The following is a 22,276-nucleotide window of genomic DNA, read 5'->3' as shown; positions in this document are numbered from 1 at the left end:
AATATCAAAAGTGCATTGATAGTTTTAGATATTAAGTGAAGTGATAATAATATATCGATTTTACAAAAATTTTATTATTGTTATTTTTTCTCTTTATATTTTTAAGAACAATAAAAATTCTTTGATTTTCAACTTCGATAGAGGTTTGTGGTATTAAATTAAATCTAGTTGGTATTATATATAAAAAAAAAATTCCAGTACTTTTCTCCAGTAGATAAATCGATTATTTAAGGTAACTTCTTTGTTTTACAGTAAGAGTTGAGTTTACCAGGTTTACCTCGTCATTAATTGAATCACTATTATACATATATGTTTAATTTGAATTTAAAAACTAATATGAAAAAAAACTAAGTAAAGAAAGTTTTCAGCCTTTATTATTAAGTAGTAAGCACATTTCATAAAATGTATTTTGGTATTGTTATTACTATAAGTAATACCACGGTTGGTTGAATTATTTTTCCAAAAAATGGCATTTATATTATATTATTTATTATATTTAGCTATTATAATAATTTAATATATTGATATCATATATTATTATTATTTATTTATTTTTTTATTGATCTTATTTTAAATCCGGTAACTAAGGTTATTAGCTATGGATAAGAACAGTAAGTTTTTTGTGTAAGTTTGTTTGTAAGGTTTGGTTAGTAAGATTGAAACACATGTGTGTATATGTGTGTGCCATGGATTTGTTAGTAAGAACTCTGGTGGTCACCCATTTGAGAGCTAGCAACTCCGGGATGCTTGACCTCAGAATATATTGGTGACTGAGGCCAACCCCGCGTCACACCAGGCCACTCATATATTATTGTTATTAACCTTTGAAACGATATTGACTTACCGTATATTGGTAAGAATTAGTTCATAAGTTGTTTATAATAATAATAATAATAATAATAATAGTTTATTTAGTAAAAAAAATATACAATTTCACAATAATAAATAAAAATATACAAGGTATAAGTTTGCAACTCCCCTTTAAGCATAGAACTTATTGGGGGGGGGTATATATGTTTGAGTTCAATACAATATCAATAATAATAAAAGTAAATAATATAATTATAACACAAATAAACCGGCATTGATATTTAAACAAAGAATATAATAATATTTTTTTCATTTTTAAACGGACTTATTAAAGATCTATAGTCGACAAGTACATAGTTTTTAAATATATAAACATTTTTAAAATTAAAAATATTGATAGTAAGTTGTCTACATATTTCAATAGCTTTTTAGGCCAAGTTGTTTTTTAAAAATAGGTGCACAAATATTAATATTATTTTTATAACGGGTTTTATTCAAGTGGTCTATCTTAGCTAGATTATGCTTAAATCTGTAGAAATTTAATAGGATATTCCTAAAATTTAATTTATAAATGCATAAGGCATTTAGTTTTAAGTAAACAGAGTTATTGCTTTAATCTATTAAGAGTGGTTTTTAGTTGATAAGTATGTGAGTCATATGCTCACAATGTCATAATGAATTAAATTATTAGTTATAATATGATTTTGAGTAATGCAAAAAACTGGTCATTTCAGTTATTATTTGAATGCATTAAAAGGTATAATAATAATATAAAATATAATAAATAATATTATATCACCATGTTAAATTAAAGTAATTAAGATAAGTGCACCACACTGTCCATACTTAATTTTTGAATTTTGTCTCCCTTTGTTTTACATTTTATACATTTCTAATTTATATAAAATTAATTTATTTAATATTTCTAATAAATACCTTATAGGGTAGAGAAAACGAAAACGCCTTTATTATTTATTCAGTAGGTATTTATATAGATTAGACATTCAACACATATAATATTCTTTTAATATTTACACTTATTCATAACAGATATTATTATAGGTACACGTATATTCATTAAAATACGAAAATATTAAAGTTGACTTGTAATGATTGTAAAATTTTTAGAGCTAAAAATTAATTCTTCAATAAATTATATACACATAGTTATAAAATTATATTGATATTGGAACTTAAATATGTTTTTTTTTTTTATTTATCTTTAGTACAACTCGGCAGCAAGGGCCATTAGTTACAGCGTCTAGTTAAAATTATTTAAAATATTTACATTATGTCACATTCATGCTACAATTCAATTATATTTTTTCGATTATATATTTTGTTAGTTCTAAAAGTTTAAAGATTTTCTTTAATTTGCTTTATGTTTATAGAAAATTAATAAAAAATCAACAATTTTATTTCGTTCATTTTTTCTTGTAGTTTTAATTAAATATATTTTTCGTCATTTAAATTACTTCTATATATAAATATATTAAATACATAATAATATATATTATGCCTATATATATTACGAACATTATCCCTGTGTTTTAAATTATCAGTTCTATTGATTGAGTAATAGATTACTGCAATTATTTAATTATTGAAATTTTATTATTTTATCTTTAATTGCTTCCAACCACTTTTACATTTTTTATGCCGAAGTTTTGTATTCTAATATATTGTCATTTCTTACAATAATTTTGCTTCTTTCACTTTATTGATAATTATCTCATACATATAATACCGGTTATTCAAGTGTAAAATAAATAATTGGACATCAACGCTAAAAAGTATTGGTAATTATACTATATACCTCAAAGAGCTGGACAAATCACTTTACAGTCATTGCTTTCTTTAATGATGTTTTAAAGTTAATTTTCGAATTTGTTTTAAATATAAGATAGAAATACTACACTTTTATCGTTTAAGACTATTAAATTAAATACTATAGTAAAATTAAATACTATAGTAAAATTATATAGTTATTTTACATATTTTTGTGTGATAAAAATGTATTGATAGAACAAATTTAGAAAATAGTCTATTAATATTAAAAATAGTTAAAATACATTATTTTTTTAGAACAGGGTACACTCATCATTATTGTGTTCTTTGTAAAAATGTAATCTTAATGCGAAATTTAAAATACGTACATTATTTGTATGCGTTCGAGTATATCTAAAATCAAATGCATCCGTTTTTTTTTTGGTTAAGTGAATTTTTTAATAATAGTAATTAAATTATTATCGATATGTACAATGCTTTAAACATGAACAATTTATTGTATATATTAAAGTGAATTTGACAGCAAATTTTAATGTATTTACAAAATAAGTTTCCACTTGTATAGCTTATACATTTTATCATTAAAATAGAGTTAAACGTTAACTATTATTGAGGAAAAAAATTAAAAGTATTCATTTAACATTTTCGGTTTATTCATTCTATTTATAATAAAATACTTAGATGATATTTTATAATTTTTACTGTCTTTAATTTTGGTTTAAGTCATCTTTTATTGTTTAATAAAATACCTCCTTGTTGTAGGTACTTAAAACTTACAAGAGCCGAAGCCGTATGATCAAAATATAATGTGAAAGCACAATTACGATTCAAATGGTACTCCAGATAGTACACCTATAGACTATAGTAGTTCATAATGCTTGACTGAATGGTCATAGAAACAAAATGTTTTCTCTATGATAAAACTTGAGAACTTTAAGTATTATATTATATGTTGGCGAGGGCTTTCAAAAGTTTATATCAATTTAGGTTTATATATTTAAAAGGTTTTAACATTTTCTTTTATAAAAAAATAGTTAAATATAGTGAATGAAAATGTGTTAATATTAAAACAAATAGAAAATAAATGCGGCTACATATATAAGAAAGAAAATTCAACGCGTTTGGTGTTTACACATTATATATATAATTAAATATGTCTGCTCATTATATATCTATAATATGTACTTATATCAACTCGTACGGCAATAATGTTGTCTGACATTTGGTAATAAGATTTTGCTGGAATGGATTTGTTTTTCGTATATATTAATAATAATGTGTAATCTTATATAATAAAATAATACAGTTGGGTGGTACACGTCATAATATATACATCTGAATAATATTGTATTACCACTTCTCTATTTTTATAATGTTAACTACGTGTAGTGACCATAAATATTAAGTCCTTCTCCTTCCCCGAGCTGCAGAAAATCTTCTCGTCATTGTCGTCGTCGTCGCTGTATTCGTACGCACAGGTATCTACTCAAGATACAATTACACATATCGTGTGCTTTACAGTCTTTCATATATCATTATAATACTCGAGTCACTGCAGTTTCTGTCGCGTATCTATAATATTATAGTTGTAATAAAGGTTAGTAACATCGGTTCAACCGAGACCCACTGCTGTCATCGCCACTGCTGCAGCCTTTTCTATATAAATTTTAATCTTTCATCATTGTATTTTATTCGGGCACATTATAATAATGACAATAATAATAGTAATATAGCAATACTCAGTAGTAATAGTAATAATAATAATAATAATAATAATAATAATAATATTGATATAAAATTTTCACATTATTATACCAACAGCAGATACCTGAATGCTCCTTCTCTTTTCGTTTCTCGATGTCGGCGACCGAACGACGATAGCGAAGGCGTGCGACGCTGTTACACAACGCTTCGGCCTCGACGGCCACCACCACCGTCACCGCCGCCGGTACTACCTCAGCCACCGCCACTTCCACCGCCGCGGCGCTCGACCATTACACCGTACAGACATTGACTCTGCAGTCTTAACCAGCGTATGGCGATCCAAAGAAGTTTTTTTAGTGTACACCTGACGACGGTAAATAATTATTTTGTTCAATAATATTCGCGCTTTCTCTAGAACAGTAACACTTACCTTTACGTTATCCGTTATATTTTCTGCACATGATTTGAATGTAACGTGTGTGAATTTATTGTTTTTGTAATATAACCATTAGTGTGTCTTGTGAGTACAATCAAAAATACTTTACCGATCAAGAAATAATCACTTTACTGTACACTAAAAACATCAACCGTAAGAAAACATCATAATAATAATCGATATTTTGTCTCTGTTCTCTCTTATTTAATATAAAAGTCACCGTATATCGTCACAAGTGTTAGTGTGAGCTTATAGTTTTTTTTTCTGTTTTGTTTGTAAATTATTATTTGAATTGATCGTACTATCAGTATTATTAATATCACTAGTGGTCAAGAGTTCCGTAAGGTCATTGTCGCTGACACATAAGTTCACAATGTTCGCCGACAAGCAAACGCCACATAAAAACACAGATGGTGTCACCGCCACCGCAAGTTTATGACGAAATAATCTGCACTATAAAATGTACTGGATTCATCATCGGAATCGAGGAAAACACCTGTGTATAATATTTATTGCATGACGTACTCTAAGTTTTGTTTAAAAGTATGAAACAAAACGTTATGTATCCAGAACACAGTTTTACAATGTCGGCATTGGTCATCATTTTCTCTGCTACTTTATTGGCTTTTGTGGGAACAACAACAGCACAAGGTACGTGTACTTCTGTTTACCACATGTATATTTTTAAAATAATTACAAAATATCTATTTTCTCTAGCTACATATAAGATAGGTATATTAATATTGTGTTTATGGTAGTCTTTGGTCAGTTATTTTAACAATTTATATGAAAGTTTTAATATTATTTAATGGGTCTTATATTTAAACCGGCCACATTTTTTACTGAAGTAAATAATGATACAAAATTAGAAAGCATCATTAAAACAATTTAGATAATATCAATGAATTATCTTTATTGAATTAAAATTATTATCAATAGTACCTAGATAATTTGTATCTTATGTAAGTATACTTCTAATTACCACTAAATTTTTTATTTATTTCTTAAATTAAATACATAAATACAAGTAAGTTAACAGCGTTTTCTTATACTATAGTCATTACAGAACCGGTGTAATAGTGGGGGGGGGGGGGGGTCTAGGTACTCGTGCTTAGATGTTAGAAGTACGTCAAGAATGTATACCTATTGATAACAAATAACTGGAAAAATAATTTTTTAGATATGTATTATTTAGTCATGTTTCAGTGTAAATAACAATCGTATATATGCGTGTCATTTATCATTTGTAATTGTATCCCTGGCCGAGGCTGCTGTCTATCTTATTTTACATAATAATATTATAGTCTATAACTAAGATTTATGGAGTTTAAAATCTATAATGACAAATTTGGCGTTTTGTACCATATTGGTGAACTTTGAGTAATAGGTAATAAACCTCGATGAAAACTGCTTGGATTTGCAGAACTATTTAATTGATGGTAATTCTAGTGATATAGTTGCTTCTAAATTATTTGAAGAGTTATAAGTATTTCGAAATGCAATTAAAAAAGATTCTAATATAGTACAAGCACTAACTTTCTTAAAGACAATGCTTGGTACATTTTTTGACATCGAAGTTTCTCTTTTAATCGTACTAACAATATCAGTAATCTCTGTATTTACTGAAAGAAACTTTTCTTATAATTAAAAACTACTCAAAAAAAAAAAAAAATTTCTTAAAAAAAAATGACTGATCTGGCTACAATCGACTTAGAAAAAAAGTAGTAAACACGTTGGATTTTAAAGATATAAAATTAAAATAACATAATATTTTTTGTGTCTGATAAGTTAAAGAAAAAAATATTTTGATTTTTGTTTTTTAATTAAATTGTGAACGAATAATATTAGTACCTAATAAGTGATCGATAATAAAATATTAATTGATGTGTACATTTATATTTTATCAGTAAATATGGAGTTTTGTTCTAATTGTTTATAATTATAATATGTTTGTGTGAATATTTAAGGATAACAATTTTAATAAAACATTAAACAGAATAGAGTATGTAGTGTAAGTTTTACCACAAAATAAATCAAAATTTTCACCGGGATTTGCCATACGAGCCCTGAGTCGTTGGATTTCATGTTATATACGATATCAAACAAACTTTTGACGATAGAATCAACAAACTTTTTATCTATATTCCATATTAATTCAAGATTTTCGAACAGAGTAAATATTTTCCGATTTTCCTAGTAGTTTATCCATAAACGATTTATTTTCTATTTATAGTATTATATTTGTTATTCATTTTTATAGAAGTAGTAACAATGTTCTTAAATTTCTATTCACTAACCTATGTACTCATGTGTAGGAAAACTGAAAAGATAGAATACAAAAAAAAAAAAAAAATAATAATAATAATGGGCAAACGTTATTTATCTGTGCATTGTGCACACGCCTATGTGTATTGCTGCTGCAGGTATGTCAATTAAGTTCTTAACTATTCATCAAGTAATAATTGTTCGCTATACACTAAATTATGTGGTACCTAAACTTAATAATATTCATCTTAAGTGCTATTTTGTACATAATAACGATAAATGTAATATAATAATGATGGTGAGTCTTACGTAGGTATGTAATGGATTATAATTTATAATGCGATATACATTTATTGTATCAAATTTTACAGTACATAAAATAATATCATCTCGTATGTAAAAAAAAAAAAAAAAAATAAGAAAAATAATAATAAATAAATAAATAACGATTTTCGACTAATTATGAAATGGGTATCGCCCCACAGCTATAATATGTATCATGTATGCGATGGGTGTCCTTGGTTCGTGACGGCAACGACTTTAAGAATAGTATATCTATACAACTATACACCACCAGGTTGCCAAGCCGTCTTAAGCATATATAGTACCTATATACATTCCTCTATAGCAAACTGCAGGTGTATGATATAGCCAAGATGTATGTGTGTTACGACGTTGCCATGATTTTATATCGAATGCGATTTACAATATACTTTTACTTTCACTTTGTTACGACGGCCGCCCTCGCACAAAATACCGACGGCATTGCGCGATAGTAACGGTGGAGGTGCCTCACGAGGCCGTGGACCGTAGTCCGTGGTAATGGAATTTCAGAATTCAGGAAACAACCAGTCTTAGACACATTACAATACGGGCTAACACCATATGAATAATATTATTATTATGTTTTGATGGTATTATTGCGCGACAGTATAAGACGTGTGGCGCCGAGTGGCTAACCGAACAGTTATTATATTATTACTATTTACATTCGATGCGTTTAAAAATATTTAAAAACTTAAACTAACATGTTCTGCAAGTATACCTATTGCATTAGTCATCGCGAACTAGCTTCTCGATCGTTCCAGTACCTAACTATATATAATTATAATTCACTCAGTATATTTAATTCGACTGTGAATGCTTATTATTAGAACTCGATTTTTATATCTAAATAAATCGTTAAAAAAGTATTTATTATAAATTATAATTGCTAAAAAAATTAAAAGACACTTAGGTATTTAATATTTTAAGCTTGATAAAAAAAAATATTTTTATTTGCTATTTTAAAATTAAAAACGGACACGTTAAATTTCAATTACAATAATCTGTACTTCGATAATTATTCCATTTACAAATCAATTAATAGGTTACATTGATTACATTATTTCGACAAAAAATTAAATAATTTCGACGACTTAACACTAAAATTGTGTTTATTTCTAGCAATAATATGTAGGTAATATGGTTAATAAAATACAATTAAAGAAACATATTACATTTTTGTGAAAATTATTTTAAAAATGATGCAAAAATTAGCGAACAAGTTCAATTTAGGGGAAATATTTAGAAAGAAAAGAAAAATCATATTTACTTCATTACAATTAGAATGATGCGAAATTAATTTATAAATATGAATTATCTTTTTATTATACTCCCCGTCAAAAAGTATTTATTATAAAATCCAAGCCTAATTTAATATCATTGTTTCAGTACCTAGGTATGTGTTGTAATAGTATGTAATAGTAATATTAACAAGTAACAACAAGGTAATTGCACATGACGCGAATAATTATTATTATTTCTTTAAATTTTTTTGAACACATTATAGATGAGATTTACGCATATTTTATAAATTTGTTAACATTGTAATGATAAAATCAATGTTAATCGAAAACAAAGTTTCTTCATTAATAGGTAACTACTTACGTTTTATTCAACTGAATTTAATAATTAAAAGAAAAAGTAACCATGAAATTAGGTTATACTTTATTTTAATATTATTCGTGATGTTTTCATAATACAAAGAAAAACATATACTTTTTATGTATTTACATCAATAAATTAAAATGTAGGTAATATTATTTATTTTTTTATGTATCATTTCATATCTATACCTATTACAACACTGGTCGAGGGTAATGTTCTATTGGGAACGTTTGAGACATTAATAATACGATGTGTCATAGATTATCTCATAAAAGTTCGTTATGTTTAACCGTATCTGTTACTTTTTTAGACCAGTAATCCCACTATAATAGATCCATTGCGCAATTTCGAACAGATTGTTGTGTAATAATAAATATACGGCATGTATACACAGGTAGCATTCACACCCCCGCCACATAATATAATATTTGCACAAAAATAATACATATTTGACACAAAAAGCAGGAACATTGCGCGTACAAACGGCAGATAAATTGCGCAATATACATTGATGGACATATTTTGTCGTGACATATTTCAACAAAATTTACCTAATACTTATATTTCTATATGTAGCATTATGCCGACAATGGTGATGTTATACGTACATAGGAAACAACGTCGATGGCGGAAAACTCTAAATAAAATCGGGGAAAAAAATACAACACGCGTTTCGTCATGCTTCGACTTACCTAACAAGGACCAGCCGAGGGTATTCTGTTTTTACTTATAGCTATATCGGCCATTGGCAATGTATTTTGGCATGTTGTGTAGATAAAGTTAAAAAAAAAAATGATTTTAAAAGTAAACGTCATTATTTAATCGCGCCTGGAGTCACCACCATCATTCATCCGGTTAATGGCACTGCGTACAGTACAACATTAAAAATTAATGAAGGAAATGCTATAATGTGTTCTTCGAATATCTCCAGGCCTAAATGACTATCGATTTAAGTATATTTAGTCTATTTATAATTATACCTATGATTGTAAATTGGTCCGCCGCCGCCGTTAAGAATGCCTTTACAGGTTAATGTGCAGTTTAGAGACACTAAAACTATTATAATAGCGATGACACACCATTGTAGAAACGTTGATTTCTTAAAATATTGTAAAAGATTCTTGAACATTTTATTTGATTGAATGACTTAGTACTATGTTGGTTATGTTATACCTTATAACTTGTAATAAAGTGAAATTGTATTATTTCTTACGCTCCGAAAACAATCACAAAAAATGTGTACATTTTTATTTAAATACCTATTATTTAAATACAAAAAAGTTTCTTACCTTTATATAAAAAAAAAAAACAGTATTAATTTAATAATTATTTTTCTTTCATCATTTTTTGCTGAATTAAAATGTGTTTATCATGTATATGATGCGGGCTGGGAGTAGTTATCTATACTATTGAGTTATTCCATTTATTATGTATAGGGAATATATTTTTTATTCTAATTATTTTTTTTTCCAAACAGAAGACGCATATTTTACGATTTAATAACAAATTGATAATATATATAATAGCGTTTTTCAATGCATTTTAAAATTATAATATTATGTTATATGAAAAGATGAAAAACAGGTTTCTTTGTTATTTCTTAGATCTGATCGCAAATTAAATTATAGATTGGCGATCGCTATAACAATCCGGTATAATTGACACAAGTGGTTAGATTAAATAGAAAACAGTAGATGTTGATGAAATGTACAAATTATTTTTGTTAAAATGTCAAAATGTATCATACTTTAGTTTATAACTGTTAGTTGAATCAATCCTTGTGCCTATAGTATATTAAATTAATTTAATAAGTTAAATTCAGTGTTGATAAACTTAAAGGTAGGTATAAAGCTGTTGGTGCTTTTATGTTTTCCTATGTATGTATATATTGCTATCTATATTTATTTCAATTATACATAGTAAGATAACATTTTAAAATGGAAAGAATGGAAAATGTTCTTTTCAAAAAACAAGAGTTATAATATTATGTAAAGTTGAATTGAGATGATTTTGTAACACTACATTTCATCGTCTATGTAATAAATTTAAAAATTGATGATTTATAAAATAAGTAGTTTTTAATTTTTGCAAGACTTTAAGTGCAATAATTAGCAACTTTAATTTGACTTCATTGAGATATAATATATAAATTCAGATTATTATATACTCAAAAAATATAAAACACATAATGCCACGGTAATGTGGAACTTATTAATTTATAGAATAATCTCAATAATCCATAATACCTAAATAATGTTTAATACTATATTAATACCGGTTTACAGTAATAGTATTAATACAATTTAAATATTAAGTAATTATCTTTAGTAACTAAACAGCCTTGGCTACTATAAGAACTAACTAAGCTCACAAGTAGTTATAACTGTTGTGAAATACAACAACTTCCTTTTTAAATAATTGTAACATACAACATAACGTTTAATTATTTATGCAGTTTATTCGTTGTATTTTTAATTTATTATCAATATTAAAAAAATAATGGAAATTTGATTAAAGATAAATTCTAAGTAACCTAAAATTATTTTATTATTTCTTCCATTATCTAATATGGATAATAATGCATTTTATATTGTATTATATATTGTTTATAATAGACATGTGTGTGTATGAATAACATTGTTACTAAAAAAAAGGTCAAAAACATGTGTCTACGCTGAAACATTAAACCGTTAAAAGTATTAATTATTATTGTTATTAGAATTTCACATTAAGGGATTCTGGTTGCCGTTAATTCATGTAATACTACAGCAGAGTTGATATTGTAATACAATATAATAATTCATAATAAACCGAGACAGAGGCAAGAACAATTAATTCCGGCTGTGACCAGCGAGCTGTTTTAATTGCTCCGCGATTGTAATAATTAAAATCGTTGATTTTTTTATTTTTTTGTAATCGTCTTTGGGTGGTCGGAATATTATCCTATCATAACATCAACTATATCTATCTATTCCACGCCAGCATGTGGTTATTCTGAAAATCGATTTAGATTTTTATTCAATCAGTCCATTTGAAATCAATATACAATCATCCTCCATTATTATCGTTTTCGTCTTGCGTTTTTCTGTTGTTATAAGATATTATAAAATGTCTCGAGGGGATACATTTTTCTATTATGAACACTCGTGCTATCTCGAAATTTATATCTATTAAAACTAAACGGTATTTTATATTTTTAACAATTGTTAAGTTTGATATAATATAAAATCTATATGAATAAAACGTATGTATTAATATTATGCATTACAATTTTATTTTAACTAGCATGCGTATAACGTATTATAATAATAGTTGTACCGTTGTTGTTAAAATTTGTTTGTGGTGATGCAGTAACCTTCGTTTATCGCACTTTCACTTGGTATTTAATAAATAATAATATAGGGCAACTATAATAACAACAATAATAACGATTATTATCATTATTATTATATTTCATTCAAATTTCTTAATTTATTTTATAAAAGTAACTATATAATATACATCTATAACAGTGATCTCAAACTCAAATTACCTACGGGCTATATATTTTTTCAAAAAAAATTCGCGGGCCAAATTTTAAGTGTCACTTTTATACTTATACACTAGAAACTAAAGACAAAATGAAGGCAAAAATACATACAAAATCCATTTTTTTACTTTTTATTACTACAAAATTATCATTGAAAAAATATAATGATCGTTAACTTAAAAAAAAATTATAATTAAAATTTAAAAATAGCTTGAATATTTGATAATTTTTATTTTTGAGCTGCACTGTTTTCATATTTTTCTTCAAAATGTATTTTTATTGCGGGCCACATAGAAGGGGTTCGCGGGCCACTTGTGGCCCGCGGGCCGTATATTTGAGACCACTGATCTATAATATAAAAAAATATAGTTACCTATTTTAATACATAATATATATGTATATTTTTGGTAACTATATCAATAATAACTTGGAATTAAATATAATTAAGTATTAAAAAATGTTTATAATGTTAATAAATAAGAGTTAAAATATTACAACAATGTCAAAACATATTATTTTCATATTTCACTCTGAAATACAAAAATAAATTTTTATCGTTAATTAAAAATCTATTATAGTTCTATTTATTTTTAGATACTTACTATTTATAGTTTATTGTCTATATTATTATGTTTTTAGTTGTTATTACTACTCAAATGTTATTAAAACCACAAATTAATATCATGGTAATTTTTATCGTATTCTAATAATTTTAATTGCGTATTTTAAAAACGGATTGTTTTTTTATTTCAATATTTATTTTAATTTTTGAGTAAAAATATATCGTTAGACAATGTTATTTAAAGTATTCTATAGGAGTAATGAAATAATGACGAAATATAGGTACAATAATTAATACTGTTTATTCTTACATTTAATCTTATTATTTATTTTGATAAGTTTATTTAAATTTTAAAATGTTTTTACTTTTAATACGTATTATTAAAATTATTTTGGAATTTTGTTTGATGAGTAGAATCATGTTCAGCTTTCTACACATAAAAGTGAATTAGCTTGTGAAATTTAGATCCGTTATCACAGAAAACTTACATTATGAAAACACCAACAGTAAATAATTGGCGTGAAATTACCATTAAAGATTAACACAATATGTCATCAACTTATAAATTAAGTTTTATAATAATATTTAACTTAAAAATACTAATGTATTACTTTTATTATTATATAATAATAATACAATATAGTTTGTAAGGTAATAAGTATTTAAAAAAATCACGCACAATACAAATTATCATGATATTGTGAAAGAAAAAAAAAATGAAGATATTTTTAAACAATATGAAATGGTAGAAATTGAATTTTTTTTAATTACTTTTTCTTATCGGATAAAGAAGAGGTTTTTTAAAACTATATTCTATTAATTATTGGTAAGCACTTTTAAGTAATATAATAGGTATAATTTTGGTATTTAATATTTTTGATAACAATTGAATTATGTGTGAATATTTTGAAACAACTGGTCACTCATTTTAAATTTGTTATCCTTAATTTTTAAATAACTTTTTTAGTACTTGTGTAAAATAGAAATGATACGTATTATCATTAATATTTTATACATTACATAAATATGTATTAATATTTAAATTTATAAATATATATATTTGTTAGTACGTACTTACATATTGAAAAGCATAAGGAATTTTTTAAATGAATATGTTGTTTATTAGTAGTAATATTTCTATTAATTTGTACTTGTATTAAGACTAATTTTTCTCATAATTCTATAAATGTAATGTAATAAATAGTTTTAAATGTTAACTATCTAATTTAGAAAATATTTCGTTAATTTTGTTCAATAATACAATTTTTTAATTATCTATTATTTACTCAAGTATATAATTACTACATTTTCTTAGATTACTTTATTGTACTAACGTATAAGCTTTTGTTAGTTTTAATTTACTTACGGACTATGCGTACTAGAAATATCAAACAAACGATTATTAACCAATTAAAATTACTATAAACGCTTCATGCTATAAATTGTACAGTGAAATTACAGAGAGAAAACTTAGAAAGAAGAGTTCTTAAAGAAAATATGCAAATATTTGTTAAAATTGCTTAAAATAGTTTTGTGTCATTTTAACCATTTTTTATAAAACATAAAAAATATGCAATATGTTTCTAATTAATTTCACAATTTTACAAAACAAATTTTATCTAAACTAGAATATTATAAAACTATCACAAATAACATTAAAATATATTATAAGTCTTAAATTTAAATACATATCATATTTAAATAATTAACACTGATATTTAATAAAATAGTCTTGGAATATAAACAGTTATTTTTATGACTATTAAAAAAAATTATACATAGGTATTCGTAAATAACAAATACATATTTGTGATATAAATAATATTTTACAATACAAATTATTCAATATGATTTTAATTATTGATTTTAAAATAATAAAAACTCGTATTTAAATCATATAATTAAAAAAAAAACAGCATTTAAATTATTTTAAAACTATTCAAGTTTCTTAGCATAAATTACAATATATTTTAATATAAATAAATATTTAATTTGATAATATGTTTTATTAGGTAGAGTTTCATGACCAAGTCATAATAAATATTTCAATAATGCAGTTAATAGTATAGAACCTTTCTAACATGTAACTTCTTATTTATTTTCGCTATTAACTGAATAATTAATCTAAGTATTCTAAGTTATGTATTAATGCGAATAACTTACTGGTTTCAATAAGTTTTCATGTCAGGTTTTAATTTATACAAACACTGCATATTTTATACCACTACTTAGGTTATTTATGCATTTAAAATTCTATCTTAAAAAATATAATATACTTGTATTTTCAATTTTGTATATAAGTATAATGTATACTGTAAAGTATGTTTACTATTTAAATTTAAAAATTGTAAATATTAAATAAGCAGAATAAATGAAAATAATTATGATGTATAATTTTGGTTAATAAAAACTATAGAATGCATTAGGAACGTATTTTGTAGTAAATATTTGTAAATGATAAACTTATTTTTTTTTTTTAAGTTAAATAAAATAAAAATAAAAATACTACATTGATTTCGATTTTTATTTTTATTTTGGTTTACTTAATCATATGATAAAAGTGTACTTTAATGTATATCAAATATATCATTATAATTGTTATTTTGTAAAATAATTAAAATAAATTGTACAATATGTATCATTCTTATATTTAATAAGCACTAATTAACTATCATCATCTATAGTGTATAATTTATAGCGAGGGAAACTTATCATTATTACATATAATTTTTTAAGTATACTGTATAAACACTACTGGAATATATGATGTGATTATTTTCACCTGCAAGTGAAATTCCATCACGACTCTCTCTATGTGCCGCCATTAAAAAAATATACGTGCGTTTTACCAGTTTATATATTCTTTTGAAATAATATTCTTTAATAAGTTTAAGTAAAATGTTAAAATGTGACCTATAATTTTATAATAACTGACCAATATGTTTTGTATACGTATACTTAAAATGTCAATTACGTTTTTTCTATTGTTATGTGCTATTGTTTAGTAAATACATTATCATAACATATTCTATCGACATAAATAATGTATATTTATATTGTATGTTTGATTATAGGTCAACAGCAGAGATTCTTTTTGCCTTCATCAAATAATGGAAATTTTGCTTTACCTCGAGTACAATTTCAAGAAGATGCAAATAGTGCTGAATTGATTTTACCTCAACGTAAACTATCTTCTGCAGATCCTTTACCACTATCTAATCCTAGTTCATCTAGTTTTTTTTCATCTCAACAACAGCTTCCACCAGGAACATTTACAAATTCTGGACCGTTTTCACGGCCACCAAATGTTCAACCATTTATTTTAAACGGACAGCAAACACAGTTTCAACCACTTCGAAACCCAGGTTCTTTAAGTTTCGTTGATTCTGTTTCACCACCATCCTTCTTTCAACAAGCGCCACAGCGTTCACCAACATTATCACCACCACCACAACAACAACAACAACAACCATTAACACAACAGCAGTTTAGTTTTTTTCCAAGTAATTCTCAACAACGATTTCGATCGGGTATACAGCAAAGACAACAACAACAACAACGAACAGAACAACCAGATTCTACAGATAATTTTGATGAACATACAAATGCACAATCCTCGTTAATATTAAAACAATCAAGTCAAGAAGGCTTTAATAGTGATACTTCTCGCCGTCCTTTATCTCAAACTAACGGAGTGATACCCAGAAATCCTTCACCTACAGGATCCATTAGATGGTGGAATCCTACAACGGCCGATTCAGAATCAGTGGCAGTAAGCAATGGTGACTCAGTAGATGGGATAAATACAAAAGACGATACTGTAGAATTAACTAATCAAAGACAAAACCAACCACCAAAACGTGGACGCGGTCAACCGCAACAGGCTAAGCGAAGACCCATAACTACACCAGAGCCATCTTCAATTATTAACCTAGAAGAACAACAAGAACCAGCCGCTATTGGATTTACAGTAATACATGATGAGAATGATGATCGACCATCGTGGTCTCAACCAATAATTACTACACATAGGCCACAACCTGGGCCAAATGCTTTTAGAAATAGAAATCAACCTGCAGTAGTTTCAGGATCGGTGATAAATCGACGGCCTACTACACTTAGTCCATTATCTATTTTAGAATCTTCTTCTACGACTATACGATCTGCGTCCCAGCAACCTTCAGCATTATTTGGAACAGTTAATAGACAACAAACAACTACTGTAAGAAGTAGAAAATCGTCCTTGTTTCCTACAACCACTACTACAATGAATACTTTAGATTATGAACAGGAAGAAGAAGACGAAGAAGAACAAACTGTGGAAGAAAAACGTCAATTCCAACCACGAAAGTCTACAACAACATCACAACCACCTACAGTTCCAATTACTACGTTGAGAACTGCTCTAAGACCAAAAATTAATTCTCTAACAACTGCAAATCCACAACAACAACGAATGAAAAAAATTGTAAATAACCCAGCAATAATTCAAAGCATAAACACCAGAAAACCATCAATAACAAGTACTAGTACATCAGCTCCCACAACTACTACAGAACGTGAAATAGTAGACGAATATGAAGAATACGAAGATATAGAACATACAACAACAGCTTTTACAACAACTGAGCTACCATCAAATAAGAAACAAACAAAAATTCCATTAGAAAATCAACCATCCATAGTGACAATAAATCAGAAAAATAATAATAATTCAATAACAACTACTGAAGGTTGGGTTGTAGTAGCAAGTGTACAAACCAGTAGATCAGTTTCATCATCATCTTCAATTACGGGAGGTGGAACAAATAAGAATCATTCTGTGCAAGAGTTAACAACGTCTACAGCAACTACTCCTACAACGAAGCACAGGTTCAATAATAAACCTATAATAACAACTACTAGCACAACAACAGTAGAAAGTATCATCGATAAATTAGATAGAGTTCAATCGGAACTTTCAAATGGTATATTGTATGGTAGCTCTTCTAATACAAATAATGGAAGTCGTATTTTGACTGATATGCAGAGTAGTGGTAACAATGATGATAAACGAAATGATGTGATTATATCATCATTTACAACTCCAATCACTGAAAAATCAACCAAGACTTTAACAAGTACAATGATCCCCACAACTACTACTACAAGTACCACTATTACTTCAAGTTCTCCCATTACTACCACATCTTTTAGTACTACCAGTGCTCCCAGTACTACTACAAAATCTGAAAAAGAAGAAGACGAGGACGAGGATAAAGATGAAGAAGAAAAAGAAGAAGAATCGGATGACTCCGATAAAGAAACAACGTTTGTTCGAAAATTTGTACCTAATAAACAGAGAACTACAACTGTTGCTTCTATTACTACAACTAGTACAGTAAAACCTTCAATTCAAGCTGGAAAGAAAAATAGATTAATAGATTCTGTTAAATTTGATGATTTATTAACTAGTGGATTACTTCCAGCTGGATTTAATCCAAAACCACCTCCAGCATATAAATCTAAGACGATTACAACCACGACTACAACTGAAACACCTTTACCAGTTACTAATAACATTAGTAGTTCTCAAGCAAAAAGTAATAATAGTAGTATTTATACTAATACTACACCAAGTACAATTACAGCAAAATCAAAATTATCAGGTTTGAATATTAAATTTGTAGATGACTCATCAGCATTAGCTTCGCTGTTACCACCAGGATTTAAATTAGAAGATGCTATTAAACCTGTTGAAATCTTGTCACCTTCTCTATTACCACCAGGATTCAAATTACCTACTGAAAATGGTGAAACTACTAATAAAAATAAAGAACAAGAATCGATTACAATAACTGCTATACCAACGACTGACGTTCCGTTAACTACTACAACAACAACGATGGCTAGTAGTACATCAGGAATAGTTTTTCCTAATAGTGGAAAAGGCACAAATAGCTCTGGAACCAGGAAGCCATTGCCTTCTAATAAAAAAATGCAAGGTGCAGTAACTATAGCTCCTACTATTCAAAAGGGATGGCCAGTTAGGTAATTGTTATTTCTATTCAAGTATTTAATGTTATTTTTTATTATCATACGAACTTGAGTATATAAAAATTAATTACATTTTCAGGGTTGTAACTGAGTTCACTGGCTGGTCTACTCCATCAACAACGCCATTATCTATTGAAAAATTGTTACAGCAATCAAAAGCATCTGAATTAGCTGCTATGACATCTACTTTAGAGCCAACTACTAGCACTACAACTACTACAACGACTACTACAACTACTATGAAACCACCACCAACTACTACCCCTGGCCAGTGTTCTGAAAATGACTCAGTGTGTGAACTTGTCGGTACTGTGCGAATAGTTGGTTCTGGAACAGAAAAATGGGTACCTGAGTTATTAGACCACAATACTGCAGAATGGAGGTTACTAGCAAACGAAATTGAAACTCAAGTAAGTATATATTTATATACTATTATTATAATATAAATAATTTAAATTTGTTAACTAATTATATAGCTAGATAAAGTATACAGCAAATCACCGGCATTAAGCAAATGGTATAAGACAATAACCATCGATTCATTCAGGTATGTGTATAAATTATATTCAAATATAAAATTTTTAAAAATTTGTTAGGTAGTAATTATTGAAATATAAATATAAACTAAACATATAAATGAATAGATATTAATACTAAAGTAATAAAATATTAATTTTTCTTCTCGAGGATAGTTTGTATAATAATATCATAGTTTATAATATTTGGTGTACTATCATTTATCATCATTGATAACTTATTATCATTTGCCAAATATAAGAATGTTCAGTTATTTTAACTTATAATTTAAATTTGTATATTAGTCCTGAAAATAATGGAATCAGTAATGGAAAACCTGATAAAAATGCTGGAGTTCTTGTTGATTTCTTCGTGCAACTTAATCAACTTGGACGTACAGTCAGTACTGCTGATATTCGACGTCTATTTCATGAAACATTACAAAAAGAAGGAAATCTAGGATCTTCCGCACAACCATTACAAAATGGAAATGGTGGTGATTATGAAGGTCTTTACTTAAAATTAGGAAGGTTTACTGTTGACCCAGCACGTACAGACTTTATAGGTAAAGAACATTTTATTAATTTAATATAATGAATTTTAAATATACCTATTATATTATAAGTAACTAATATTAAACTTTTTTCTTATCAGTATTGCCTAAACCTACTAGAAGTGTGACAGCAACCGCTGGATCTGATGATGCGTGGTTACCACAATGGGCTGTAGCTGTCATGGTTATTGGCCTTGCTTCATTACTTTTCGTATTAATATTTGGCATAACAGTGGTATATACATACATATTCATAAAGTATTGTGTTTTTGGTAAATTAACAACGTTTTAATATTATTTCATTATATTTTATAGCTCGTAAGTCGTAATAAAAACAATAAAAAAATACCTCCACCGACCCTGCAAGCATCTATGATGTCCGATGACCAAAATCAACATATATATGGCACGGGTAAAAATGGCCCAACTACTGGAAGTCGTCATATGATGCATCATCCACCATCTCATTCAACTTCCAACTATAACATTAGTTCATATGGTTACGATAATTATGCGATTGATGATGATATGATGATGTTAGATGAAGACGATTTAGAAGACGTGGATCGTTTGTACGACATGGATGCGGTTTGGTCCGACCATGAACACGAAAAAGTCAAAGTTCCGTCGAATATTGTGGGGAAAAAGGTTTGAGTTTGTTATTAAGAAAATATCTACAATTTAGTTTATAGTTATAATTTGTTTTAAATATCCTTTTTACGATAATGAATTAATTACAGCACCGAGACACACAGCATGGAGGCCATTATGATAGTTGGCGATCAACAGCGTTATCCCCTCAGGCATTAACACCAGTTCAAACTGGATATTATACTAGCGGTGGTGGTTATGGTTACGGCACAGATCCAAGTGGTTACGGAGCTGAAAGACGACATTACCACCGAGAAGCCACGTCTGTTGCAAATCCACGATCGCATCATCATTATCCCAATGCTTCTTACACGACTGGACCGAGGAAACCACCTCAGCAGTATCACCCAGACTACGACACTGATTTTTAATACATTTTTATTTGTTTTTAAAACGTAATTTTCAGTTGCCATTTAAATTGATGCGTGTTAAGAATTTCCAGTAATAAATTAAAAGTATTACTTTGTATATAACAATACTCGCTCATTCAATTTTTTATTTTATTTTTTTATTATTTTATTTAAAATAATTTATAGATATTAAAATTATAAGTACTATCTCTTCGAAGTGAATCATAATTTAATCATTATATACAACGTATAACTCTAGTCAAACAACTACTGAAAGTAAATTCAATTGTATGACAAAACTATTCGAACGAAATATTATGTGATTTTATACTTACTTTTTATACCTCTTTAGATTTTTTCATTTTACTTTATTATAATATGTATATTTTTTTTGAAAAAAATTACCTTATGAATTTAAGTATTTTATTTTTACACTATATATTTTTATTTTTTATTTATATATTTTTTACGAATATAAAGTATCGATTATTATAAGTTTCTGACTTTGTAGAAGTGTCATACTTGGGCTAAGTTTTAACTTTATCTTAGTATATTTTCATTACAAATAGCCTTAGAACTAATTTTAGTGAAAAAAGTTTGGTCTAACTTTAAATATATAAATAAGTATTAAAGTACTGTTCAAATTTACTTGTCTAATTTTATTTCATTTTTAAATAGCTGCTAAATTAACTAGGTAACTAGTGTATAATTATACAAATATAATAAAATCAGACATGCGATTTGATTAGTATTTTATTTCTTATTTATAAATTTAATTAGAGTAAAACCAAATTCGTTACTAAAATCAGTCTTCTATGACCATTTGTTATGAAAATATTTTAAGTTTAAGTTCAAATTAAAAATAATTAATAAATATAATAAAAACACTTTAAGTTTATATAAATAACATTAGAAACAATTCTCAGTTTCCAATTGACCCGAGTTATATTTAGTTCAAAAATACTACTACAACTTTTACATTTTTAATAATTTTCATCTATATCAAAAAATAATATATCTCGTACTCATATTAAAAAAGACATTTTTTAAATGATTACTTAAGTCATCATTCTATTTTTTAGACGTTTATTTCATACTAATTTTTTAATTATTAAAAATAAATTACTTAACTTAAAATATTATTGAT

General features: G+C 26.8%; 1 protein-coding gene across 3 annotated transcripts; it reads left to right on the top strand.

Annotated features, from left to right (window-relative positions):
* The first annotated feature begins 4,594 nt into the window (after positions 1-4,594).
* On the top strand, positions 4,595-21,260 carry LOC112595586 (mucin-2-like). Of its 3 annotated transcripts, none has more exons than XM_025340848.1 (9): positions 4,595-4,675; positions 5,065-5,389; positions 16,098-19,053; positions 19,139-19,469; positions 19,536-19,606; positions 19,881-20,140; positions 20,230-20,363; positions 20,444-20,776; positions 20,869-21,260. In XM_025340848.1, the coding sequence occupies exons 2-9, from the start codon at positions 5,284-5,286 to the stop codon at positions 21,148-21,150; spliced, it is 4,473 nt and encodes a 1,490-aa protein (XP_025196633.1). In that variant the 5' UTR covers positions 4,595-4,675; positions 5,065-5,283; the 3' UTR covers positions 21,151-21,260. The 3 variants fall into 3 exon arrangements, with proteins under 3 accessions (XP_025196633.1, XP_025196631.1, XP_025196632.1); XM_025340846.1 differs by having other exon boundaries at positions 4,602-4,975; XM_025340847.1 differs by having other exon boundaries at positions 4,602-4,981.
* Positions 21,261-22,276: the final 1,016 nt, after the last annotated feature.

This window comes from Melanaphis sacchari, unplaced genomic scaffold (genome assembly GCF_002803265.2).
Source record: "Melanaphis sacchari strain LSU unplaced genomic scaffold, SCAv2.0 Contig28_pilon_pilon, whole genome shotgun sequence".
NCBI classification, from domain to species: Eukaryota; Metazoa; Arthropoda; class Insecta; order Hemiptera; family Aphididae; genus Melanaphis; species Melanaphis sacchari.
Note: the sequence above shows the minus strand (reverse complement) of the source record. Positions and strands in the feature narration are given on the sequence as shown.